The sequence below is a fragment of the Tripterygium wilfordii genome, chromosome 5 (genome assembly GCF_013401445.1).
Source record: "Tripterygium wilfordii isolate XIE 37 chromosome 5, ASM1340144v1, whole genome shotgun sequence".
Lineage (NCBI taxonomy): Eukaryota > Viridiplantae > Streptophyta > Magnoliopsida > Celastrales > Celastraceae > Tripterygium > Tripterygium wilfordii.
The window spans coordinates 3360849-3388667 of record NC_052236.1 but is presented as its reverse complement, the minus strand read 5'-3'; the positions used below and the strand labels follow the sequence as shown (position 1 = coordinate 3388667).

The window sequence follows — 27819 nt, the reverse complement described above, 5'->3', positions numbered from 1 at the left end:
AACTTACCAGCCTTGGGTCTCCCTTTCCAATGGTCATTTTGGACAAAATTTGGCTAGGCATTGTGCATCTCAGTGAGGGCAGTCGAACGGCGGTGGTGATGTAGCGAACCATCACCGAAATCGTCTAGATTTGAGACTTTTTCTTTCATGTTATTGTTTCTATGTTACTGTTTCAAATAGTGAAACAGTAACATCATCATGTTACTATTGCAAAAAATAATATTAGAATAATATTGACCTACATTATCATGTTAATGTATTGACGTTGTAATGCAGAATCATGTACTATAGATTCGGTATTTTTTAAGGTCATTGCTCCAGGAAGAAATATGACAAGAGTTTTGTTTATTATGAAATAGTAATATGAACATGTCTGAATGATTTTGCAGAACTTGGCATATAAATTATTTCAAATCTAGCACTCATAAACTCAAGGAATTCCTAAACAAAAATCATGTACCTAATATCTACACCTAAATAAAAGCAAAGAAGAATAGAAACAATAGTTCTAAAGATTTTTAAGTTTTAAATTATGAAAAAATATATCTAGAGAGGGGGGGGGAGAAAGAGAAGAATAAGAAAGAGAAGAGAGAGAAAGAGAAGAAAGAGAGACGGAGAAGAAAGAGAGACAGAGAAGTAAGAAATAAAATAAAGAGAAGAAAGAGGTTGGCGGTATAAAGGTAAATGATCGTCCCATGAGTACTTTTATGTTCATGTGTGTTTTTGTTGTACCTAAATGTCCAAAAGTACACTAATGGGTACCGGCTTGGCATTGTCCCAACATTAATTGATGGGAAGTTTTATATACACACCATTAATCTACTATCTTTACATTACTTTTTATCTTTTTAGTTTACATAAATATCCTTGTATACAATAACATATGTTACCTTAACCTAATAATTTAAAATAAATAATTTTTACATATTTTTATTAGAGACTACTAAGTTTACACCAATATTCTCCAAAAAAGAGTTTGTTTTCATGCCAAGAAACATTGTAGAGGAAGATCGATTTCATTGACAAATCATAGCAGATGGAAGATGACGAGTTACATAAGTATTATACGAATACAAATCAGCTACAACATCTCGATAACAACATTGTCGACAATGAAAAGAATGATCATGGTGAAGAGGTAAGTATTTTAGGGTTTGTTATAATTTCTGTAAAATCCACAATAATGTGTCGTTTTATTGCCTTAGAGACAACATGCCCTGGTGTTTTATTTGTATTTAAACGACACAGTCTACTGTTTAACGAGACAAAAAACGACATGCGGTGCCGTTTTTCAGCAATTATATGGCACATTATGTCAACATAATATCATACAAATGGTGGATCCCTACTGTTTTCAATAGCAAAAAACGACTAGCATGTGCGGATTTATTTTAAAATAATAAAAAGTGCCTCGTCAATTTTTCTTTGTAGCAAGCTGTAAAAGATAGGATGATAACTGATGAATTAAGGAAGACTGATTATACCAACGAAGTTATCACATATGATATGAGTATGACTTTATCTTTTTCATATTTATTTTCCTTGTTCATTTTTATACACTGATTTTTTTTTCTCTGACAGATATACAAAAGTAAAAATCATTTGATTTCTTGGGCTCGAGAGGTTGCCATACAAAGTGGACATGACCTTACAATCAGAGCCTCTAATTGCCGTGGAAATGATAGGAAGCCGCGAGTATTGCTTGCCTGTGAAAGGTTTGGTTCATAAATTCAAAGAATGTCAAGAAATGTCTATCTATCTATACAAAGTGTGGTTGTCCATTCTTACTTAAGGGAAAGAAAAAAAAAACAGGGGATTGTTGGGATCTGAAAGTTGTAAATGGAATGCACAATCATCCTTTTGTTGAGTATTTTGAGGGGCATAGTTATGCTAGGAGATTGACACATGAGCAAAATGAGCTGTTGGTAGACATGTCTAATAATTTGGTGCGGCCAAAGGAAATTCTTTGTAACATAAAGAATCTCTTTCCATCAAATGCAACGACACTCAAACTATTTATAATGTGTGCTAGAGGCATAGAGTCATCGAGAAGGCGAGAAGGACACAGATGTAATATTTATTGGGTAAACTTTAGCACAAGTATTATGAGCACCATAGATCTTCCGTTGACGGTATAGAGACAACAGTTGATTTGATGTGGACCCATACGACGTGCATTGATTTGCCACATACTTTTCCACATGTTTTGTTATTAGATTGTACATACAAAACTAATAGATATCGAATGCCATTGTTCGAGGTTGTTGGGATTACATCGACTTGTCTTACATTTTCAGTTGCATTTGCCTACATAGGTGGTAAGCGTATTGACAACTACTTGTGGGTACTTCAGCGGCTTCGATCAATTATGGAAGATAATGATATTGAGCTCCTATAAGTGATTGTGACGAATAGGGAGTTGTCTCTTATAAGTGCCATCAAGATTTGTTTTCCTGATGCTCAACATTTGTTATGTCAATGGCATATCAACAAAAATATTTTGGCGAAGTGCAAGAAGATATTTAGGGACATAGACTCATGGGAATTGTTTAACAATACATGGGGTACCGTTGTTTTGGTAGATAATAAGGGAGACTATGTACGTAGAATGAATGATCTCATCACCACATTTAATATGAATCTCAATCCTATTGAATTTGTCTTTGATACATGGTTAAATCCTTATAAGGAAGGTTCGTTGTTGCATTCACGAATAACTATATGCATTTTGGTAATACGAAGACAAATAGGTAATGAAATTATCATCTTGCTCATTTACATATATTTTGTGTTAAAACTAACTATGTTTTACTTGTTTTTTAGCGGAGTTGAAGCGCACATTCGAAACTTAAATGACAATTGGGTTCTTCCCAAGGAAGTTTCGAATCTTCATGGTTGAAGATTCATTCACTCCTTCAATTGCATTTTACTAAAATATATGTCTCATTTGAACATAGCAAGACTGTAGTACAGCACAATTTGAGACCACCACTTTTCAAAAAAATATGAGGATTTGTATCCATCTCTGCACTTGATCTCATTAGTGAGTAGCTAAAGTTTGTAGATAGTTCATGTGCATCATCAGACTTGTGTTGTTGTGTGAGTAGACGCACATACAGTATTTCATGCTCACAAGAGCTTGCTCGATACATGGAGATGATATTCCAATCCCGTTATCTGCATTGGACACACACACTAGACACGACTTCAGATTATACCATATGATCCTCCGCAAATTCCTGACTTTATTCCTGAGTTGAAAAGATGAATTTCCAACTTTATTTATATGTGTTTGACTATTTTTACAATTGAGTTGTTGTAATATTGAATTATTTTATTATATTTGTGCACGTAATGAAGGAAGATCCTTCGAAGTGGTCATATTACACAAGAAAAATCAGAGAGATTTTTTATTCGAACAAAACACACTTGTCAGAAACTAAGGACAAAGTTAAGACACATGAAAGACTTTTGAAGTCTGAACTATCTACATACCAAGCATCTTCTGCATCTGAACTCGTGGATGGTACCTGCATTGATAAATCTTCACAAACGTCTAAGTCGGCTTCAACTGATAAGAATATTGTTACAAAAAAATTCAGACTAAACAATGAAGAAATAAATTGTTAGTAAGTATATTATGTAATAATGATTATTATGCTTATGTTTTGGATATGCATTTTTATTTAAACAACAATTAATTTTATTCCAACATGTTAGTCGCAATATGAGTATTACATCAGTGATCATTACTGAGAAGCCTTTAGGAATATATTATATTGTGGTTAATTCCCATGTGCGATAGAGAAATACATCAATGACATTACCGATGTTGCCGCTAATGGTAATTATGGATACCGAACTGTTGTTTGTTTGATGGGAATTGACATTATAGATGGCTGAAAATATGTACGACGTTCACTATTTGAAGAGCTCAAAATGTGGGAGGGATTTACGCAAAGATCTTCGGTGATAGGACTAAAGATCACTTGAGAGCGCTCAATTATTATGAGTCTCCAGCAGATGTTAAGTATTGGATGACCATGCCAAATATGGGACACTTGATAACTAGTCGCTATAATGTTGTGCTTGTATTGTTGTTACGACATCAATGTTTGATGTTCTTACCACTTAGACGCCTCCTGAAACCTTATGATGTTAAGAACATAATAGCATAGGGTTTTGTCAACGGAAATCATTTTGTGCAGGTAAGATAAAATCAAGTGTTATATAGTTATTCATTCAATTAATAATTTCCTTACTAATGTGTATGCATATACAGGTGAGCCTTATTGATGAGTGTCCGATACCACCAGTGGCTTTGTATTGGCATCGCTATCATATTATTCAAGTTGATGTGTGGGATGCAGTTTATCAAAATCGTATGACTCAATTCTCATAATTAACTAGTTTAGATGTTGTCACTAGATAGTGACTAGCATTACCTTTTTATATTGTTATGATGATAGACTTTTATTTGAACATTGGTTAATGAAATTTTAGATTTCAATTTGCTTGAATAATAAAGTTTATAAAGTTTCGCATAATAAAGTTCATAACACATATTGTTATGATGATACAATTATATTTAAACTGACATTAATGGAAGTTTGCTTTTCCAGTCTACTTGCATAATAAAGTTAAGAAAGTTTCGTAAAATAAAGTACATATACTATAATAATCCAAGAATATCAGAGCCGACAAAGTAATACAATGTCATCGAGTATGTGAGTAATCCTCTCAAACTGATCCACCAAATCATTGACACCACTGTCCATATAGTATGTACGGCCCCTACCAACCACAGTATGCCCAATATCAACAACATTTTGCATTGCGTGATGTAGTCTATCATACGCTGTGATGTCTGTAACACCCCACGGACGTGGTTGAGGACCTGAGGTAAAGGTACAACTCCTCCAAACTGCTCAGGATGAACATATAAATGAGTACGAGACACGTACCACTCCATAAATCCATCAATACAATCTATTCCATCCATCCCAACAGGGACACTCTGTAAACTGTCATCCAATATGTGACTCCTCCATCTATTCCATGTCTAAACATGAATCACGCCAGCCTTGCACTTCCCACGACGAGTGGCCTCACGACGGGAGGTAGGAGGGGGTGGAATAATCTACACATGTCCGAATTGAAGTAGGACGTGCTCTGGAAATAAGGCTCAACAACATCTGTGAAGATTTTATTAGTTATAAATAAATAACAAAACATGTAAAAAAAATTACTAACCTCGTGAGACGGCATTGTATCAAAAATCAATCGTGTGGCTCTTCCGAAATCTACACCACCTCTAGTAACGTTTCTATCTATCCAACAAGTTGCTCTGGGTAAATCCTCAAAATAACGTACAACTAACGGGGCATAGAACTGGACGAATACGTGAAAAATGCTCATAAACCCACACCTCTAAAAGGGTGAGATACCCATGACAAAGTGCAGCCGCACCCGAAGCATTATCTCTAACATTAGAAATTTCCATAAACATATTCAAATAGTGTGCATGGACTCGAGTGGTGCCATATTCTACATCGTGACTACTATCTAAGCAAAAATATAGATGTGGATCGGCTTCAAAATCGACCTCCGGATGTTCCTTTGTCTGGTTGGGCTAGTTTAGTGACACACTTTGGTAGTGACAAATATACGGTACGTTAAAAAATTAACGTCTATTTATATCTTGTGTTATACTCCCTCCGTCCCATTTTCTTAGTCATTCTTTCTATTTTGGGATGTCTCAAAACTAGTGTCACTTTCCTTCATTAATTAACAATTTTGTTATTGTATTTCAAAATTACCCTTGTAACTTTAATTATCCTTGTTTGAAGAAAAAAAATATTGTCATAAATAATGGCAAATTTGGAATAACATGGGTATTTTGTGTAGTTAAATTGCATTAAATGATATCTCCTTAAAAAGTTGAATTTTCAAAGGATGACAAACAAATTGGGACGGAGTGAGTACATATTTTAATATTTATTATATCTATGTTGTGATTTTGGACTTTGTCTAAAATATCACTCCAGAAACTCTCTAAAAGGAACAAAAAGAATCGAGAGAAGGAAGGGGATACTCAAGTAACAGGTCGAAAATCATTTCAGAGTATAAGTTATGTTGCGGTAAGTTTTGATTTTGATTATACTCTTGCAAATTGCAAGTAAGCATTGAATTATAAAGTTCATTTGACTATAATATATGTATTTGATGGATTAATCCTGATATGGGTGAAAGGCGTAGTGAAACGTAGTTATGGAGGATGACTCATCCGTGGGCAAATGGAACATGGGCTGACAAAAAATCCAAGAATGCTCATGTATGACATTTTACATAATTATTCTAATGTGATTGGTTATTTATTTACTCTAATTAGTTCAATCATCTTTATGTGTTCAAAAATATAGAAGGAAATGATGAATCTTCTAAGTCATTCGCAATCCTCACAATCAGGTGAAGACTTGGTGTATCTAACTCCCAAAGAAGCTTTTGTACATGTCATTGGTGAACGGTCAGGACACGCGAGGGGACTTGGATGTGGTCCTAGCGCTGCTACAAGTAGAAAGAACCATTCACGAGCAAATTGAACAAATGTTGAAAGAACGTAATGAACTTGCACAAAGTGTCACAAACTAGGAAGAGACTTTTGATGTTCGTGTTAACGCGACAGTTCAGGCCGCTTTAGCAAAGTTTATGGTAGATCAACAACGATCTCGAGGATGTACTTGTGATGTAAGTAACATATATACAGGGGCGGAACCAACATCGAATATTAAGGGGTGAAACTTTGTGCAGGGGTTCAGGGGCAGTGCCCCATATTTTTTTTTGGGTTTTATATATATCACTTGTCAACATTAAGATAAAAGTCAATGCTAGTGTTATTAGTCTATACGCCGGATACACCAAGTTACACCTTGTCACAACTACCATTTTCTCTGCAAGACCACAATCTCATGGAACCCTATAAATGCATTGCTAATTTTTTAAATTTTTTCTATCTTATCAAATGACTCTTTATAATTAATCTTTTATTGGGCTAATGTAGACATGTATCATCATCATTAGTTAGATCATCTTTTAGGCTTACTTATTCAATTGAGTCTTCATTTTATTAATGTATTATCCTAGGCCCATATTATGTAACATTTTATTGGGTTAAGGGGGACATTTATTGAATAACTTACTTAATTTATCTGTATAAATTACTAATAAAAAAAATTTACTAACAAATTTTTTTAAGGGGGCAGTCGTGGGCATGGATGGTTCCGCCCATGCATATATGTCCATAAAATCTAAATGAAATAATGAGTTCTGTATATTTTCTTCCTTATTGATACAATTAGAAGTCTCTCTAAGGTTCTTTATATTTTCTTTCCTTTTGAATCAGGATAGTTCAACCTAATATAGTGACGGGATTGGTGGATGAAGGGTTTTAACAGGCACTACATTCACATGTACGTCATTTTCTTTACCTTGACCCAACTTTCTTCTTCTTGTTGTTCTCCATATTGGTTGGTTTTCTTCTCAATTTCTAAAAATCAATCAATTCAAGGTTCAAGGTTAAGTTGAACTACAAAATTTCGAAGATGAGGGAATCTAGGTCATCCTTGAAATTGCAAATTTTGATTTCTTTGACATTATGGAGTCTACAAAGAAGAGTGTGGATAGATTTGAGATTGTCACCTTGGTAGATCCGGTCGAACGATCTGAGTTCGACTGCATTGATGAAGAAGTTAGAGATGGGAGGGTGGGCAACATTAACTGATTTGGAGAACGAGGGGGAGATGAAAAAAAAAATTTGGATTAGGATTTTTTTTTTGTTTGAGAAAAGCCCATAATCCAACATGTATTGCATATAGGATGCCAAATAAGGTTTTTTTATTTTGAGTTTGTTCAAGTGGGATGTTATATAGGATTTTTTCAATACTTGAGACACGAAAGTGAGACAAAAAAAAAAGGGAAAATGAAGAAAATAAAACCACGCCCATAATTGAGGAACGCAAAAATACATTTTTGCCTTAATTTTTCAATGGATCAATAGCGCTTTTTTGTTTTTTTTAAACAATAGCGTTTTTTTTTTTTGTTATTTTCTTCATTTGGTGATATCCTCTACAGCCAATTTCTTTTTTCCTTTGCAAATTCTTCTCTTATTGGGATGCACATGTCTAATCTTTTTGTTACCATAATCTGCAAGGCTGTAAAATTTCGTATTATATTTTCCATTATCCTTGGAACTTGGAAGAGAGGTTTTCATTCTTCGATGAATGAATGCTTTTTATCATCTAAACTGCATTTTTTGTGGGGCTTGTAAGATAGGATGGCAAAGTATGTCTATCTGAAAACCACATTCATGTTCCCATGTTATCACTATTTGTAATAGTAATTTTTATCGATTGTGATATACATACATAAGATTGGTATACATAAGTATACATAATGACATAGCATGCTAACTGTGATTGCTTTTGGGAAGCTGACTGTGCAATTTCAAATTTTGAAATTTGAGTATTGAAATACATGAAAATGGGCTTTTCATGTTTCTATAAAATACAATTGTTTTTCTCTCTCCTCTATCGCTCCCTCTCTCCCTCACACGACTTCTCTCTCCCTCTCTCATGGCCAATGTCGAATCTCCGTCGTCCAACCACCAATCCGACCACCACTACTGTCAAAAGAAATGCTTGGCCCCTATGGGCAAAGCCCAACCACCACTTGCCGTCATTCATCACTAATTTTGCCACAAATCCACCTTGAAGCCATGGGTTCTCGTCGGACAAAAAGCACCGATCCAGCTGATTTCAATGTCGATTTGGTAACCTGACACCACCAATGGAATCCCCTACGTGAGGAGCACCTAGCCCAGCCCTTCGTCGACCGAAACGGCCATCGAAAAATGGAGACCCACTTCGAAGGTATACTACAGTGCGTTATTACACTATACATTTGGCAGCGTTTTTAGCTTTTTCTATTGATTGAACATCTTATGGATTATTTGTAAAGCTTGATAGTGGGTTATTGCACTGTCATAATGAAAAGTGTAATTATTTTGTTTCATAGTTTGTTTGGAAAATATAGTTAACTACACTGTCAATATACATAATGTATTTGAGATTAGTAGGTCATGTTTTTTTTTTGTTTGATTGTTTGGTTAGCTTTTTTCAGTGATTGAATGTCTTATGGATTACTTGTGAAGCTTGACAATGGGTTATTGCACTGTCATAAAAAATATATAATTATCAGGAAAGTGGACTGAATTGGGTGAATTGATTGGAATCATCTTGCTATTTTCTAACTACACTGCCAGTATGCATAATGTTTCCCTTTGTTCCAGGTTCTTATTCTCTTATTCAACGTATTTTGATAAACACTGGAGTTTATGTTTGTGTTTCTGTATGGATTTGTTGAGACTAAGTTAGATGTGGTAGATGCTCATGTTTTTCTTTTTAGATTTGTTATGACTGAGTTGGATGTGGTAGATACTAATGTTATTCTTTTTAGATTTTGTTGTGATTGAAGTATTATTTGCAAAAAAGTTGAACAATTTGTTGGTGATAAACATTGTCATTCCCTTAATATGTCTTTCATGGTGAGACTTTATCACTGGGTATACCCATTTTTTTTCATGGCAGTGACTTATTACATTATATTTTTGACAGTGTATTTTTTTGTCAGTTTATAATGCACTACAAATTACCAGTGTATTTAGCCCCGCTGTTCATTACATAATCATTTTCCTTGTTAAATACATTGGTTTCACTTTTTATGGCATTGAGTTATTACAATCTAGTATGATAGTGTCATAATGACAGAGTCCTTTCATTTTGGTGTTGATATTATATGAGTTATTACATTATCAATCACTAAATTTATGTATTTATCTAACAAATGTCTGTTTCAATATTGTTTTGTAGTGAAGAGATGTTTTCACTTGATGAAATTTATAGTAAGATAAATTTCAATCAAGTTGATAGTGTTAATGGTTGTGTTGAGACTGGTGGATCGAATGTCCCAATAATAGGAATGATATTTGACTCGATTGATGCGATGTTTAAATTTTACAAGGATTATGGTCAAGTAAATGGGTTTTCAGTCAAGAGAAGGTCAATAACGAAGAATGCGAATGGTGATTACAGATATATGATATTTACATGCTGGAGGTCGGTTAAATTGGTCTCACGTTTGAAGAATCCAATTAATCATCGTGGTTATAGTAAGAATGAGTGCAAGGCGATGCTTGTTGGTAGACTTCCGTCGATGGGAAGTGGAAGATTACATTGTTTGAAGATATCCACTGTAATACCCCAAACTTCTTTTTCTTTAGAAAATAAGTAGAATCATCATGTGTTGAGTATAGAGATATGAATAAAATCATTAGAAATTAATACCGAGTGATTTGGGGAGTGTACGAGGGGTTTAAAACTGAAATTTTTGGATTACAGGGGTAACCGTCCGGACAGATTTAAAAACCGTCCGGACAGATGCAGAAGAAAACTGAATAGAGAGGTTTTTGGGCATAAGTGTCCGGACACCTATAGAGGTGTCCGGACACTTCCTAAAATCTGCAACCCGAGATTTGTTTAAAAACACCCATTTCACGATTTCTTTCAAAATACCCGACCTAAACAAACCCTAAACCCCATTTTCTCTCAAATTTCCTCCCTCCCATCAATCTAAGATCATCAATCAAGGTAAGATTACTCTCTTTCAAGTTGTTTCAAGTTGGATTCCTAACTTCTCTCTCTAGCTTACACATTCTTAAATTTCTCTCCTTGTTCTAATCTTTCAAGGTTTGAACCCAAACTCAAACCCATGGATTCCTACATCATTTAAGGCCTAAAGGAAGCTTAAATCCCTTCTCTCTACTTGTTTCTACAACCTTGGTAAGTTTCTTAAACCTAAAGGTTAGTATCTAAAGATTTGGGGGATTTGAGATTCTAGGGTTTATGGGTTTTGTGGATTTGGGGGAAATTCTCTAAACTAGATGAAATTAGTGATATAATAGGTTGATTTAGACTTGTTTATGGTTGTATTGCTAGATCCTATTGTCGATTGGAGTAGTAAGCTTGAGTAGGTGAAGTTCAAGAATTTGGGAAGTTTTGGGTAAGAAAAGGTAAGGAGTTCTTGATTTATTGAATTAATTTGTATTGGATATGTGCAATTTAAGTTGTTTTTATATTGATTGGAGGATGGGTACCAAATAATAGGTTGGTTGAGGCCGGGAAAGGTCAAGGTTGAGTATTGATTTACATAGCTAATTTTTGGAGTGCGAGGTAGGGAAATTCCATCCTTTGTTATTCTCTTTGAATATGTAATCCTATTGGGAACATTTATTTTTCTCCATTGCTCATTATGATGCATTCTCGCCTTAATTGTGCCTAAGGGAGAATAACCCCACTTTGTGATTTATTTATTATATGATTTGGATTATATTGCATACCCCGCTTGTTCAATCTTCCATTGAGCATGAATTACTCTTGAACATGCATCATGTAGTAGTATATGTATATATATAGGTTGTAGGTTATCTATTGCATAACCATGTTGGACATGCATTGAAATTGTATGGAAGATGTCGGGTATGGAACCGTATATCTCCTAGTTGTGATTGATGTGAATGTGGAATGCCGTTGGGCCGTTCAGGGTTCCTATGACTACGGGAATGCCGGTGGGCCGGATCAGGATTTCATATATGCTTGAACACCATGTGATGATGCCGTTGGGCTGTTCAGGGTCCCAATATGTGTAGGGATGCCGGTGGGCCAAGTTAGGATCTCATATGGTGTATTTATCTACTTGTGGTTAATGTACATGATGTTAGCTATCATATTGTTGCATTTGTGCCTTTATTTAATATTTCAGCCTTAATTATTCAATTACTCCTTATTATTCCCTACTGGGCCTTTCGCTCACCTTTTTCTTTCTCCTATTCCCTCCTCGCAGGTGAGTCTAGTGCCGGTACCAGGGTCGCGGATCAGGAGGAGGGTGCGTGACATGGATGGACCCCCTGGAGGGTGATAGGACTAAATAGTTCTAAACTTGATATATGTTATTAATTTGTCGTAATTATGTTACCTTGTCGAGACATTGTGTGATGTCCCTGTTCGATGACGGGATGGACGGTGGGGAGGGTACTCCGTGTGATCGGGACTCCCGAACCGGGTTTGTGGACTTCGAGTCCTGACGATTCTTATGTTTTCAGAATTGCTATTTGTGCTAGATATTGACTTTATATGTTGTTTTGTGGAGAAATTATGTGTGACTGTTAGGTGGCCTGAGGCCCTGCTTAGATGTGAGAATTTTCTTGATGCTATGATTGCTAGGTGGCCTGAGGCCCTGCTTAGAATTGAGAATTTAAATTGGGATGTCCTTGTTAGATGGCCAGAGGCCCTGCCTAGGTTGTGAATATGTTTGTGAAATTGTTGCGTGTTACTCCAGGTTGGCATCCTCTGTATTATGGGGAGGTGCGGGCGGTCGAATTGTGTTTATTTTTTGGTGATTTGGTGATTGAACCTCTGGTAGTTCAATTTATATAGTACCAAAAGTAACGTATTCCGGGTCGGGGCGTTACATCCACAACCACGATCTCTAAGTCCTAGTCATTCTAGATTCTTTGTGTGTAACAGGGAAATAAACCCGAGTGTGAAAAAGCAACTAGAGATTAATGATATTGCTAGAATTCGACCAAACAAGAGTTATGATTCATTTGTCATTGGTGCCGGTGCGCATGATAATTTTACAGTGTATTTGTTTCTCAATTTTTAATGCATTATGAATTATCAATGTATTTAACCAAGCTAATCATGGCAGTGACTTATTACATTATGTTTTGACAGTGTATTTGTTTCCCATATTTTGGCAAGTTTGATTGTTATCATGCAGTACCTTATTACATTATGTTTTTGACAGTGTATTTGTTTTTCAGTATTTAATGCATTATGTATTAGCAGTGTATTTTACTACTAATAGTTATGTACATTCATGTGAGATGTTCATCCATAAATTCATCAATCGATGTGGGGAAAAAATACATGGACATGCCTTTAAGTTATAAGGCTCACTACCGTGCGTTAAATACAATGGTAATTCATTAACAAATGGGCAATAAATACCCTATCAAAACACAATGTAATAAGGCACTGCCATGGACAGCTATGTTAAATACCCTGTTAAATCATAATGCATTAACATCTGGGATACAAATACACTATAAAAACATAATGTAATAAGGCATTGCCATGGATAGCTATGTTAATACCCTGTTAATTCGTAATGCATTAATATGGGTATACCCATTGATAAAGTCGCACAAAGAAAGACATAGCCATAAAAATTTTACAGTAATAAATATTTAAAACACAATAAAACAACATCTTAAACACTCAACACCCTAGATGATTAGCCGCGATGATTGACTGGATTCTTCGAACGTGAAACAAATTTATCCGACCTCACGCACGTGAATATCATATATCTGTAATCACCATTCGCATCATTCGTTAATGATCTCCTCTTGACTAAAAACTCATTTACTTGACCATAGTCCTTGTAAAATTTAAACATCTCATGAACCGATTCAAACAACATTCCTATTACTGGCACATTCGATCCAACAATCTCGGCACCAGTCTTAACACAGTCATTAACACTATCAACTTGATTGATATTTGTTAGATAAAACCATAAATTCAATAATTCACAAGTAATTCATAAGATGTTCAATCAGTAGAAAAAGCTAAATACACTACCAAATGTATAGTGTAATAACGCACTGGAGCATACTTGCGACGTGGGTCTCCATTTTTCAGTGGCTGTTTCAGTCGACGAAGGACTGGGCTAGGTGCTCCTCACGTAGGGGAGTCCATTGGTGGTGTTGCTTTGCCAAATCGACATCGGAATCAACTGGATCTGTGATTTTTGTTCGTTGGATACCCATGGCTTCATGGTAGATTTTTGACAAAATCAACAACCGTTGATGGCAAGTGGTGGTTGGGTGTTGCTCCTGGGGGCCGGACGCTTCTTTTGGCGGCAGTGACGGTCATATCAGTGGCCGAACGACGGAGGTCCGGTTTTGACCGTGAGAGAAGAAGAGAAAATCGCGTGAGAGAGAGGAGAGGGAGACATAGAGGAGAGAGAAATGTTAAATCTGAGGAGAGATAAAAGCCAGAGAAATAGAGAGAAACATGGTTTTTAGGTAACGTAAGCTGGTGGATAACGTAGAAATAAAGAGAGAAATAACAGACGGGATGAAGACTAAAGATAAGCGGGAAAGACAATGACTGAGTCTTGAGGGTTTTGTGTAAAATATCTATGTGGCATGCCACATAGATTATATATATTATGTATACCAAATATTATGTATGCATGTCATTTTCCAATTTTTATTGCAGGAACTAAGTGGCAGAGACTAACTATTGTTTATGAGAGGAATAAAAACCGAAAACCAATGTGATCTGAAAAATATGATTATTTCGGTTTAATTATCCAAACATATATGGTCTGATTATGAATTCTAAAATATCATAATCAAATCATTTCAAACATTTTTTGCTATATCTAAGGATAGGTCAAATTGATGCGCAAATCTTATACCAAAATTCTTTGAACTGACAATAAATCTTGAGACGCTCAAAACACACATCATCACATCACATACTCAAACACTCCTATTCTCAAGAGTCAAAATCAGCAGATTGTCCATCGCAAAAGACAACGAACACCCACCCATGAATTCGTGTAGTGTTGCACCTTTTCGACAAGGTAATTCCTAAAATTAAAAAGTGACGAGTCCAAATGGTGAAAATATGCTAAATGTCACAAAATAATGGGTGGAATATAAAATGGAGCACCAAAGTAAGCCTTATTTTTCGTAACTATTATCTGTTTCCAAATTTATGCACATGATAGTGGTCAATGAACTTTCTATACACCTAAAACAGTGTCTGGTCAGATCTCTATAGTCTATACACCTAAAACATGGAATTTGAAATCTCAAGATTAGGGAACTATTGCAGAAGCAAAATCCAGCTCCATATGTACATTTGATGAAACTCCCACAAGTTTTACTTCTTTATCACACCATCCTTCACAAATGGACAGCAACAGAGAAACGAATAGTATGCCTGCCAGAAAAGTTCTTCAATAAATCCACAACGAGTGCAATATACCCAATCATTCACCTACAACCTGTTAAAAAAGATGAAATAACACTTGTTTAGTAAATGGATCTACTGTTTCCAAAAATATTACATAAAAAATTCCATACGGAGATGATTCACAACAATAAACCGAATTGAACTCCTGCAATTATTTTGGCATTATCCTCATAAATTGATAGACGAACTGACAATGGTCTATTTATCTAGCAATAAACACTGCCTATAAATAGTCTAATTGGTTCTGCATATTATCCTCCTCCTTAGTCTTGCCTAACACAACCGACATAAAAGTATTTTCATTTTTTGTAAGAAAAAAAATACTGGAGGTTAGAGCATTTTCTTCATTATTTACGGGTTTAACTTTTGCCATTCGCAATAGAGATAGCTTTCTATAAAGAAATAATAAAATCAGCAAGCATGAACTTAAACCTCAACCTCAACAAGGATGCCCTATGCATGCGCTTATGAACAATTTTATGCATCATCAGTATATGCAAGGTTTATAATGGAGATCAGACAATCAAGATGAGATAGAAGATAAATAATATGGTTCCACCTAGATTATATAAACGACATGCTCTAACAAATACAAAAGTCAAAAGCTAAAGAATTCAAATGAAAAATGAAGCCATCGTCTACAAAATTGAACCTCTGGCCTCCCTGTAAATAGATTTAAGTTGCACAGATTAATACTAGAGGTCCATTCAAACTCCTGGGCCTAATATAAATGAAATGATCATCCAGATTAAAAAAGTAATGGGGCCAGAGTTCCTAAATTAAAGATGAAACAGTAATCATCTAGGAAAGATACAGAGGGCGGTTGTTGAGCAAGAAAAAGTGGAGGGGCATAAAAAGCTAAAGGAATAAAAGAAAATCTTGAACAAACATTTAGATGTCTAATATTTGATAGGTTTATATATCTGCAATTTCACTAAAGCAGGCATAAGTAACTTAAGATTATTGAATGGCAATTACGGTTAGGTTACATGGAAGGGGATGGAAATAAACCTGGTGAGTTAAATCTTAGCAACCCAATGGACAGATGAATATATTTCTCCAAAATAGAATTCAAGAGAAAGTGAGAAAAGATTAGATACAGATAAATTTTTAGGAGAAGGAGAAAAAGAGAAGTGTGAAGAAGATATTACGGGAATGAACCTCTAAAAGCAAAAAGCTTTTGCTTCTTCCTGCTTTGATTATCCAAACATTGTAAAAATTAGAAAAAAATATTTTTAAAAATATTAAAACTTCTACAAATTGGAGAAAAATAAAAGTTCAATACAGATATCCAACGCCCTTGTACCAGATTTACTTCCCAAAGTGTTTAAAAGTAATAAATTCAAAGGTTCAGTAGATGAATTTAATTAAGGCATGTGTGAATAGAATAGTTTGAGTCTCATGGTATGATCATTAAGCTTGTGAAACTATGTCCTAAATTTCTTTAAATTGTTTCCTTATCCTTTCATTGTCCTAATTTATTTATTTTTTTTATACAACTATCTCCATAATGGATAGCAAAAAACTTCCTGAAGAACCCTTTTAATTGTTATTATAAACATCATCTCTTTATTTTGACTGATAATGAAAATGATGATGTAGGACATTTTAATGTAACAAAAAGTTATTGGAGCATCTCATAGTTGAACACACGACGTTTTTTTCAGGGATAAGCTAACACCCAATATATCTAATGAGTTCAAGTCAGTGAGAACCTACTGGGACATTGTAGTATAGGATCTCAGGTGTCATAAAAAATTGAAAAATTCAATTCCATAGGCAACTTACAAGTCACAGAAATAGCGGTGCTGCAGTGCCTCATATGCGGTGATTCTTTGGTTCGGGTCCCAAAGAAGCATCTTCTGCAATGCATCTCAGAGAAACAGAGTAAGATTAGTTCCAAGATCACTTTTAGCATAAATCCTATCATTCTCCCTTCTAGGGAGGGGAACAGAAAGTTCTAGTTGTATCTAAGCAACTTACAGACAAAAGATCTAGTCCAACTGAATCAAGCCTTTCCACCTGACTTTTCAAACCCTGTTCAACAGATGGGGTCAAAAGGTAAGAACTACTGAACTACCAACCCTTAATATTCCTTAGAGACCAAAAAGAGATACTCCAAAGTCCAAACATCTTTTACCTGAGGAGTACTGGATGCCACTGAATGGAGAGTGGGTGCAAAACAAGACAAATGCGGCCAAGTAGTTTCATCTGGGACACCCAAAATTCTAAATGCAAAAGTAGTAGATAAGAAGGTGACGAAGAAAACCCATGATGCATTAATATATGTAAGTTGAAAGACACCTTTCAATGTGAGCAATTGAGCACAGTTCTCTATTATTCCAAAACAATTGTTGTCCTTCTCGCACCATCTCCGCAAAAATACATCCAGCAGCCCAAATATCAACAGGAGTTGAATATGTAGGTGCACGAAGAAGTTGCTCAGGTGCAGTATACTCATATGTGCACTCCTGGAGGATAAAACAATATGAAGCTAAGAAATGGGATATTCAATCATATAATCTATTTTTACCAGATAAAACAATAGTACAATATAAATCTCGAATAATTAAATTACTAATGTAGTGGGGCATAATCTATGCCATCCCAAAATGACAGCCAAGATCACTGAAACCATATATTTAGAGTTCAGAAAATTAAGTCCTAAGTTTTCTTTTAATACCCTTTCTCCTCTTCTCACAAATCCCAAGAATTAGTGGCAGCACCTCTTGCCTCATAGTTCTTCATCAGATGTTACCAGCCTACTAAAGATGGCAATGCCAGCAGCAAATCTACTGATATCTAACAACAGAAATTATTGATAATGTAATCTTAGAGACCGGATAAGCCAGAAATGCAAGTAGGAGAGATCAAACACAGATTACTCCAAAAAAAAAAAAAAAAGAAAAGTGCTGCCGATGGAATTAAGCTTATGATCGGATCCAGCTTTTATTTTGGGCTGAAAAGCACTTTTATAAGGCAAAATTGAAGAAGTCTAAAGATTTTACGGGCAATTTTGAGCCGGTTCCGGTGCTGTGAACCATGCCCATAACAGTAATTAGGCAATTAAGGCTCCCAAATCTTGTAAAGGGGGGTTTCTAGCATTTAATGGAAGTAAATAAAATTGGGACCAGAGTGGGAATTAAGTTTTAATAATACAATATTGAGACGAGAGAATTAAACCATAAGCTTCACACACACAGGTTTCCTTAGACGCCACACCAAAAAAGCTTGATTGCTTCACACAATCACAGAAAGTATAATCGCTGGTTTGTTCACCATACTAATTAAAAGATACTACAAGGATCTCATAGTCAAACAATGACCTAGACTTTTTGGACTTCTAGTCTTTGATTGGATCTCCTTTTTCTTTCAACTTATAAGTGTTTTTTGGAACTTGTTACATTGTAAGTAGTGCTAAAAGCACTTACAAGTTAAAAAGCAGATCCAAACAAAGCCCTGGTTCAACAGGTTTGAATTCAAATAAACTAAAATAAGAAAATTCTGAAGCTTCCTAAAGAAGCATAATAAAGACTCGATATCAACAACCATAGTCTAATCTATCTCCAAGCTACGTTTTTTTTTATCTTTACAGGTGGCAGAGATCAATACGCTTTTCAAGAATGAAGAACAAATGCACACACACATGATCACTATGCTAAAAAAATAGTAATGATAATAATAATATTACCGTATGTGTATAGGCCTCAGCTGGCTCATCAATATATCGAGCTAATCCGAAATCTGCAATCTTCACTTTCAAGGTCTTCTTATCTACGAGAATATTGCTTGGGCAGAAATCTCGATGAATGACCTTATTAGAATGCAAATAGCAGAGACCGCTCAAGATCTCGTACATTATCCTCTACACCCAAAAAGGAAAAGATAAAAGAAATGAAATTAAAATAAACAAAGAAATGAAATTAAAATAAACAAATAAATAGAATTATTCTTTTATCACATGAAGTCATGGCGTGCAAGTGCTAAAAGAACGTTACATATTACAAATATCAGCCAGCAAGATTTTTCCAATAAGCTTTCCTCATTAGAAAAATCGAAAGTAAACTTTTGCCTGATGAACATGAACTATGGATAATACTTAACTTAGCAGGAACTCAAACACATCAATCACAAGATATCACGCCCACTTTCACATGCATCTTCAACTAAAGGAAACCCAACTAGGATGGCTATCTTCCTCTCTGTCTCCCTTGTCTCTCCTCTCCCATATCTCCTACATTTTTATTTACTTATTATTGTCATTATTATTATTGAACTTGGCTGATCACATTTTCATTACCGTTTGATTGGTCATACTTTGTCAATGAATTCAACAGTACATAAATACATAGTACATATTTCAAGTTCATGACGGAATTTAACATAGGCATCTTTGAGTAGAAGAGTATAGTCAAGGTCAAAGGAGAGGGGCATTTGTGGCAGTGTTAAAAGGTTGAATTGGAGTTAAAGACAGGAATTTATTTAAAGCTATTTAACTTAACTCTGGTTGACCTACCCAATCCATGCAAACCACATAAACATCTTTTTCTCCTCTTCATAAATGTGTTGTGTCCCACTTATTCAAGGATATTACATGGTCAAACACGTACTATAATGATAGTATGACGTAGCAGCAGAATAATCAAACAAAGAAAATCACACCTTGCTGCCTTGTTGATTCTCACACGAGAGAATAGCCAAGAACACAAGAAAGCTATGCCTTGTTGATTCCCACGGGAATACCAAGTTGATAGAAGTTGAGAAACGTCTCACACTTTTATTCAATTAAAAGAAGCTCTCTTAAACAAACTATAAGAGAAACCAAACCTTCCTATAATTCTATGTGTAATAGGACATCAACACAAATTAAAGTAGACGTAAATAGAAAACAATTACAATGCAAAATAATAGGAAACTAGTTAACTTGAACTCCAAGCAATACTGGAAGTCATCCCTTGCGCCGATCAAAACGTGACATAAAAGAGAGAGCAATCCGTGCTGCATCATAGTATCTCTTTATTCCAGCATTGCATCAATCTAAAGCTAAAGCATATCCTTTTCCCCCATTACTAGAGAGAAACCTATTTTTTTTGTAATCTCTCACATGGCATCCCACACAAGCTATTTATTGAGCTTCACAAAGCCTACAAGAAGTGAAGAAATTCTTTTTTTTCATCTATATAAGAAAATGTATTGTCCTTATCACCCTATTGGCATAAGCGCTACAAGTTTTCCCTCAGGTGTCTACTATGAAACACCCACCTCCAAATACGATTTATTCTATATTCTCTCTAAAATAAAATAAAAAATATATATAAACTCGTTTGCACATATTAACAAAGCAAAATCAATTTATTGAAGATATCAAAAGTGCAAAAACCTAGGTTCATACTACATAATCATGGTTTCCTAATAAGAGTAAAATTTCAACAATGAAAACTAGGAGAGAAAGATGGGGCTGGTGAGAAACCGGCAAAAACTTCCATAACCTGTAAGGACCATAGACTAGTAACCCATTCTATATGCAGAAGCAATCTAATTATAAACATTTACATATTTACTTCTACTTACCCTAACTTAAGTATCTCCCTAGCCCTTTCGATTTTCACCATGGTCATTCACTCACCAGAGGTCTGGCCCCTGAATAACAAACTCTAAATAGGGGTTCAATCTATGAGCTATTTTATCTTCAAAGCTTCTTCCTCTTCCTTGAAATTATAATTATTAAAAATAAAGTATCTTATGCACCTCATGTCATTTACCACACTCCAGACCAAGAGCCTTACACTGATACAAGGGGTTATGAACAAGTGAATTGATTCGACATCACATAAGCAAACTAATGTTCAAAATATCATTTGCACAAAACAGTTAAGAAACAAGCTTATAACCATAATGATGCAAATGTTATTCGAGGCAAATTAGAGAAGTATTGCAAAAGAAGGGAAGAACCAAATTTGAAGGCATGTATTGTAATATGGCAAAATACTAACTCATAAATTGCATAGAAGATTAATTAGCTAATTCTAATTTATGTTTTATACTTTTATAGGGCAAGTTTTATAATTCCTGTTCGTAGCAGCTGTAAAATACACAGCTTGGTTAATCTTTATGGCTGCATCACTAACTTTGGATCAGGTTCATTGGGACCTTGATTTGTCTTTTGATTAGGCCCCAGAAATTACTTGGTCCTCAAATTTACCTGATCCAAGGTCGTTTTTGACCCCAAGTTTAGTTCCCTATGAATATGAAGATGTAATGGATTTTAGAGACATGGTGTCTTATTAAAAATATTTGCTATCTAAAACTTGTGATGCATGATACATCTATTCTTAGTGCGTGAGTATATAAAAGAACTGGGTGAGAGTGCCTAGGGAATATCTTTCCTCTCTTCTCCTCTAGCTATTCTCTCCCTACCAGCTGACTTTTGATTAAAGAACACCGTATCCATCCTCTTGCAACCATATACCAAGATTCCTATACCACTGCCAAACATCACTAGCAATTTTCATCACTTGTAGTAGTCAGTAATTCAAGGCTGTCCAGCCATTTCTTGTGCTGAAATTAAGAGATCATGCAACCTACAATAAATAACACATGCATGGTACGGCACACAGTCTGCTTTACCACCACCTTTTTGAAAATTATGTTGTTTCTTTTTTCCCTTATCCCTTAGGTATATCTATTTTGAAACCCCACCCAACCAAAACAACACAAACAGGAGAAGAAACTTTACTATATATCCACCAGCATGCCAACAACCTGAGAAGTCTCAAATGCAAAAGGGAAAAGGTATCTACTAAATGCATCTGTCACCACATCCCAATTCAAAGTGTTGCTCCATTTTAATTTTTTTATATACAGGCAAGGTGTTTACCTTTTGAATATAACCAAAAATAAAAGGAAATATATTAAGAAAATCACCTAGATCAACATCCATCCATCGTCCCAAAAATCACTCCAGAAAGTAGAAACTTTGAAATTTAAAATGTAGAAGATAATCTAATGTCATCAAATGCAAAACATGACAAAATCAGTATCAACAACACAAAAAGAAAGCAGAACTCTCGCCAACCAACCTTTATCAGATTCAGATCAGGTTTCTCCTCCATGATGAAATCAGCAAGGTCACAGTCCAAAAACTCAAACACAAGATACAAAGTACATCCGTCAATAATGACATCCAACAACCTGCCAAGGCAAGACCGGACTGGTTAGATTGGACAAAGAATCTTAACATAAGATCTTACCCCACGAATGAGAAAAAAAGAGGTCTTACCACATTAGTAACAAGAGCTTAATTGATGAAGCCACATGATACAGATGGCGAAAGCCCATAATTTTACACAAATTAAAAATGTAGATTCTGGATTGCATAATTTAGAATTTGGCTTCTGATTTTCCAAAACACAAGTTCATTGTGTAGGATCTTTGCATATTATAGTCCCAATTCACGAGGTCTTTTCCTAGCAAATTTGGGCCCTCGTTTCTGTGTATCTTCATCCTGAAGTTTTATCTACTTTACATTTGGGCTACATATTTGGTTGGGCATTTATCATGTGCATGAAAATCTAGAATGAAACCACAGAAGTGGCAACCTATTTAACCACTAAGCAGTCCAATCAATTGGTCAAAAAATTATCTATCTGATATTCTAGTTTTATCACACATGCACTGCACATGTATCCCAAATAAATTAAATATGAAATAAATTTAATTACGAATGATATTATACTGAGGAAACTCTCAATAGTTTAACCAATATGAATATAATGAAGATAACATCAACCACAAATAAAATAATTAAATAAATAAAATGACCACCAAGTTAAAAAGTAAAACGCCTCATTAGAGAAAAATATCTAACATAGCATGGTTGGTAAAAAGGTACAATTCGCAGTTTGGATCGAATGATTCTTTTACGGTTCACTTTGAAATCAGACATGCAATAATGGTTATTGAATTGTACCAATCGTGAACCAAATCATAATGAATCATGAACCAAGTCATAATGAATCGTGAGTTGTGACACAATTAACAACGATTTGTGTTGAAGGCTTCCAGTTACAATACTACTAGAATTTGTCATCAAAGAGCAACAAAAAAGTTTGCCCAAATTACAACAATATTTATTTGAATTGAAAATGTTAAAAGAATATATTGATACCCAAGCAACAAACATATATTGGTTCAACTAACTCAAATATATCCATGATAATTACTTGTGCTGATTTTTAAGACGTCAAAATGGGGATGTGAAACCACGTTCTTCACAATCAAACAAGCATCTCACAGACTAGACAACTTGATCCTCATAATGAATGACAACAACCACGTTATAGTATGTTATTTTATTTATTTTATGACAAGATATGTCTTCTATAGAAAAGATTAAACTTTCCTAAGGACCAATGCTATTTTAAACAATTCACGATTTGATTCAGTTCACAATTCATAGATGGGCCTGTCAATTCACGATTTAAACCTGGATTTGACAACCATGAATAACCTCAGAAATTGGAGACATGAAAAACTACAAAAATAAAATAAAATAAGTGGAGTAGGTCAATAAACAATCATCATAAAGTATGATATAATTTGATCAAATGCCAAAGCTGGTTCCACATGACACCAGTCTCTAATGTGGACTTCTTTTTTGCTCTTTTTGTTAAGGTAAGACATATGACATTCCAACATAAGTATAAATCAAACGAAAAAGAATATCCAAGTTCTTCTACCATTACATATGCAAGTTAATTTGATAAGGAGACATAGGAAAACGACCTAGAAATGTTCATCAGAATTTCAAAAACATGATGTTATTCTCAATTATTGGTAGAGAGATTTTGCTTACTTGACAATGCCGTTGTGGTTTAGTTCTCGAAGGATCGAGATCTCTCTCAATATGCGAGAAGGGAACCCATCAAATTCATTGAATATTTGGATCACTTTAACAGCCACATCACGTTGCTCCTCATGGTCATAATATTGGTAAACAATGCCAAATTGACCACTTCCAATCTCCTTTTTCAATTCGTACTGCCAGCCAAAAATTAGTAGCAAAATGGAGGGGAATAAGAATAACATCAAGAGAGATAAGGAAAAAGAAAAGACTAAAAAATACAAATAAAATGCACCTTGTCCATCTTTAGCAATGTAAATGCACACTCACGCTGCATGGATGGAAAGAGACAGAGAATGAGAAACCAAGAAGGCTTCCTTGTTTGAAAAGAAAAATAAACAGAAAACTATAACCCTTATCGAAAAAGCTGTGGAAAAGTGAGGAAAAACCCTTGTCGGAACCTTTAGAAGGGAACGTACAGTTTGGTTTTGGGGGAGCCCGACAGGGTAACCCTCAAATACTTTACTTTCTTGAATTGAGAATTTTCCTTTTCCCGGGAACCAAAAAGTTGTGCACCTAGAAACAAGTAAAAAAGCATACCCAAAGGCTCAAAACCGAAGCAGGTGCTTGATTGACGATTAAAGAACAAGAGCTTGAGCGGCGTAGTAGTCCCTATGGCAGAAGTAGTCCATTGCTTTTTAACAGTCAAAAGATCACGAGGTCTTATTCTTGAAGGCGTCAATTCAAGAATCGAAGGAGGAGGAGTTTTTGGGCCAAATTGATCTGAAGGAGTTCTTGCAGCAAGGAATCGAAGGTGGAGGAGGTCTCCGGTGTTAATGGTTGACGTAGTGATCGCGGCTATGCAGGAAAACAGGATGAAGGACAGAAGGAGATCGACGGAAGGCGAGAGGGTTTAGAGGGTCGTGAAGAAGAAAATTGATGGGGTAAGAGCATCCACAATGGGAAGAATTTGAAGTACTTGAGATTGAGATGATACTTTCTTGATAAGTTAAGTGTTAGATGTTCACAATGGGTATAATGGAGTGTATTTCAAGTACTTGAAATATTACTTTTTTGATAAATATAGTGCTACATACACACAATGGGTGAAAAATTACACTTGAAAATTTAGTTGTGGAAAAAGGATACTTGAGAGTTGGAGTATGTATATAGTTGATGAATAGTGAAGAGAGAGGTGATGAATAGTGAAGAGAGAGGTGATGAAAAGGAAGAGAGAGATGATAAAAAGGAAGAAAGAGAAGATGAAAAGAAGAGAGAGATATGAAAAAGAAGAGAGAGATGATAAAAAGGAAGAGAGAGAAAATAGAGAAAGTGAGTATGAAGTGTTGGAATGTATGGAGTGTTGATGAATAATGTATATTGTGGGATTCACTCATCTAATTAAATTGTGCCACGAAGGATAGATGAGAAGAGAGAGAATGATTTTGAAGTGCTGGATATTTGGTGCATCACTGTGGATGCTCTAAATAGGGTTTCTCAAAATTAAGAAAACATCAAAACAATAATCTCCAATATAAATTTATTTTAATGTGAGTATTACGTCTTTGATATTTAATATTATTATTATTATTTTGTAAAGCAATAATTTTCTACATTAATTATTTTATATATTAATATTATTTATAGATAAATATTTTATGTAAATATTATAAACTTTTTTAATAAAAATTATGCTTAAGCTTAATTATTTTAATTTATCAAATTATAAATTGTTTAGTTGTAATTTTTAATAGATAAAATTTATATTTTAAAAATATTTAAATTTTAAAAATACAAATAAAATATATTTTACACAACTTAACCGCTTAACACAGTTAACAACTCTACCAAACACCTCCTCACAGCTTATTTCAGAGTTTTAAGCTCAGTTTTATATTCACAGCTTAACAGTTAGCGTTGAAAATCAATACAACCGCTCTCCCAAACACACACAATATTATTTGGATTTGTTTTTTCCATCCAAATCTTTCAAGATTTTTTTTGGATTTTTTTAATTGTTATTATTTTTAAATATTTCAATTTTTACTATATTTTAATTGTTACGTCATAATTTTAAATATATTTGATTTTAATCTTCTAACAACTATTTAAAATTACACAATATATTGGTAAGGAGTTGAGACGCTAATTAAGTTAGAGTAATCAAGTAATTTAGACACTAATTAAGTTAGAGTAATCGAGTAATCTAGACAGATGAATCAATATCCAATTCGATTCAAACCAATAGACGCCTATTCTATTCAGTGCGAGTAGTCTAGATAGATGAAAAATCTCCCTTAAATATCCAGATCTAAAAATTGGCTTTCCTCTTTCGATCATTAACCGTCTCGAGTTATACTCTGCTTAACTACACCAGAGAACTAGAGAAGATCATCAACGAGGATGAAGCAATTGACAAATCAATATCCCAATAACTTTGCTGCAAAACTTTCCTGAAAAAAATTTACGACCAACTGTCAAGGGAGGCATGCGATGAATGGTTGTTTCAGGTTAGTTAATCACAAAATACTCATCTTATTAATGTCAGAGATGAAGGCAATGACCAAGTCGTCGTTGTTGTTTATGCTCTTTTATGTGTCCTCACCTTCAAATTCTACCATCATCATTTAATGATTTTGTTGTTTTTTTTGATATATTCTATCTAATTTCTTTATAGCATAACTCAACAAGATTACTGAAAAATTAGGTCCCTTACTCATATTCATTGCTTTGTTCATTTAATACGTTTATAGCTAGAGGAAGTTAAAATTGAATAATACATATTTTCCTTTATTGATTATACTATATATAATTTCTCACAATTGAACAAAAGACCACTTTGTCTAATTTTCATGAGCAAAATCTAGATATACTTGGCTTCTCCAAGTTTTATTTTTTGGGGAACTCTTAAGGTCCCTATCTCATTTGTTGCTTTTGTTCATCAATCATCATGCACACCCTTTTTAATGGAGTTTGATGTTTAGGTACCTTTATAAATTAATTTATCCATTAAGTCTTTTGAACTGTGTTTCTTCTCTTTTTAATTATGTGCTCTTACCATTGATATATTTTCAATTTTACTCATTGTCAATTAATGATTTTGTTGTTTTTTGGGTTAAGTATCAAAAAAACCCATTTACTATACAAAACCGCTCAATTGAGCCTTTCTACTTTTTTTTCGGCCCAACTATGCCCTTCTACTTTTGAGAATGGGTCCGGTCACGTTAGCCCCTGATGCTAACTAACGTTAATTTCTGCTGATGTGGCATTTTCTTTTCCTTTGTGTATTTTTCATTAATTTCTTTAAAAAATACTTTACAAATGACATGACATAGTATTAAAAACCCAGTTCAATGAAAGATAAAACCATTTTGAGAAAATCAAAAACCTACATCTGCGAGGAAGATTGTCGCACAGAGAGTTGCCAAGTTCGATTGGCGAAGATGGTCATCACTGCATCCATTTTGCTCCGATTTGGGTTTCATTTGAATCGTCTGTCTCTGATTGAAGCAAGGTATGGATTGTATCCTCAGGTATTAGGTTATTAATTTGGGAGAAAGGGTTTCTACTTGGGGTTAGGATTTTTGTTTGGCTTCAATCTCATCCATTATTCGATCTTCCACAATGTAACGGCCCGACCCACTAAAGCCCAATCTCCCCACCAACCATCGAACTTGGCCCATACCAAGCCCAACCTGGCAGTTCCCAATCCCTTCCGGCCCATACCAGAAAAGATTGGACAATAGTTTAAGGTCTGCAGCGCATTATATTCTGCACCCAGGGACCTTCCTTGGCCGATGTGGTATTTCA

At 34.8% G+C, this 27819-nt stretch overlaps 2 protein-coding genes and 1 long non-coding RNA gene across 3 annotated transcripts in view; 2 read left to right on the top strand and 1 right to left on the bottom strand.

The window, feature by feature from the left end:
• The first annotated feature begins 1036 nt into the window (after nucleotides 1-1036).
• Nucleotides 1037-2398, top strand: LOC119998546. Its single transcript, XM_038845896.1, has 5 exons — nucleotides 1037-1138; nucleotides 1432-1510; nucleotides 1622-1695; nucleotides 1794-2070; nucleotides 2217-2398. Exons 1-5 carry the CDS (start codon nucleotides 1037-1039, stop codon nucleotides 2396-2398), a joined length of 714 nt encoding a protein of 237 aa, XP_038701824.1.
• An 8240-nt stretch (nucleotides 2399-10638) lies between these two features.
• On the top strand, nucleotides 10639-11110 carry LOC119998176. The gene is made up of 3 exons (XR_005468207.1): nucleotides 10639-10703; nucleotides 10803-10895; nucleotides 11052-11110. It is a non-coding gene; the product is annotated as an uncharacterized LOC119998176 (long non-coding RNA).
• A 3716-nt stretch (nucleotides 11111-14826) lies between these two features.
• LOC119998545 (cell division control protein 2 homolog) overlaps nucleotides 14827-27819 on the bottom strand; it is a 13625-nt gene continuing 632 nt past the window's right edge. The window contains exons 3-15 of the mRNA XM_038845895.1: nucleotides 27402-27509; nucleotides 26354-26390; nucleotides 24657-24867; nucleotides 24471-24585; nucleotides 24305-24340; nucleotides 24022-24206; nucleotides 22247-22358; nucleotides 18859-19032; nucleotides 17472-17638; nucleotides 17308-17395; nucleotides 17151-17204; nucleotides 16956-17029; nucleotides 14827-15198 (exon numbers count right to left, since the gene is read on the bottom strand). Coding sequence (XP_038701823.1) covers nucleotides 15192-15198; nucleotides 16956-17029; nucleotides 17151-17204; nucleotides 17308-17395; nucleotides 17472-17638; nucleotides 18859-19032; nucleotides 22247-22358; nucleotides 24022-24206; nucleotides 24305-24340; nucleotides 24471-24585; nucleotides 24657-24867; nucleotides 26354-26390; nucleotides 27402-27509 — 1368 coding nt within the window. The 3' untranslated portion in view covers nucleotides 14827-15191. The remainder of the gene's footprint in view (nucleotides 15199-16955; nucleotides 17030-17150; nucleotides 17205-17307; nucleotides 17396-17471; nucleotides 17639-18858; nucleotides 19033-22246; nucleotides 22359-24021; nucleotides 24207-24304; nucleotides 24341-24470; nucleotides 24586-24656; nucleotides 24868-26353; nucleotides 26391-27401; nucleotides 27510-27819) is intronic.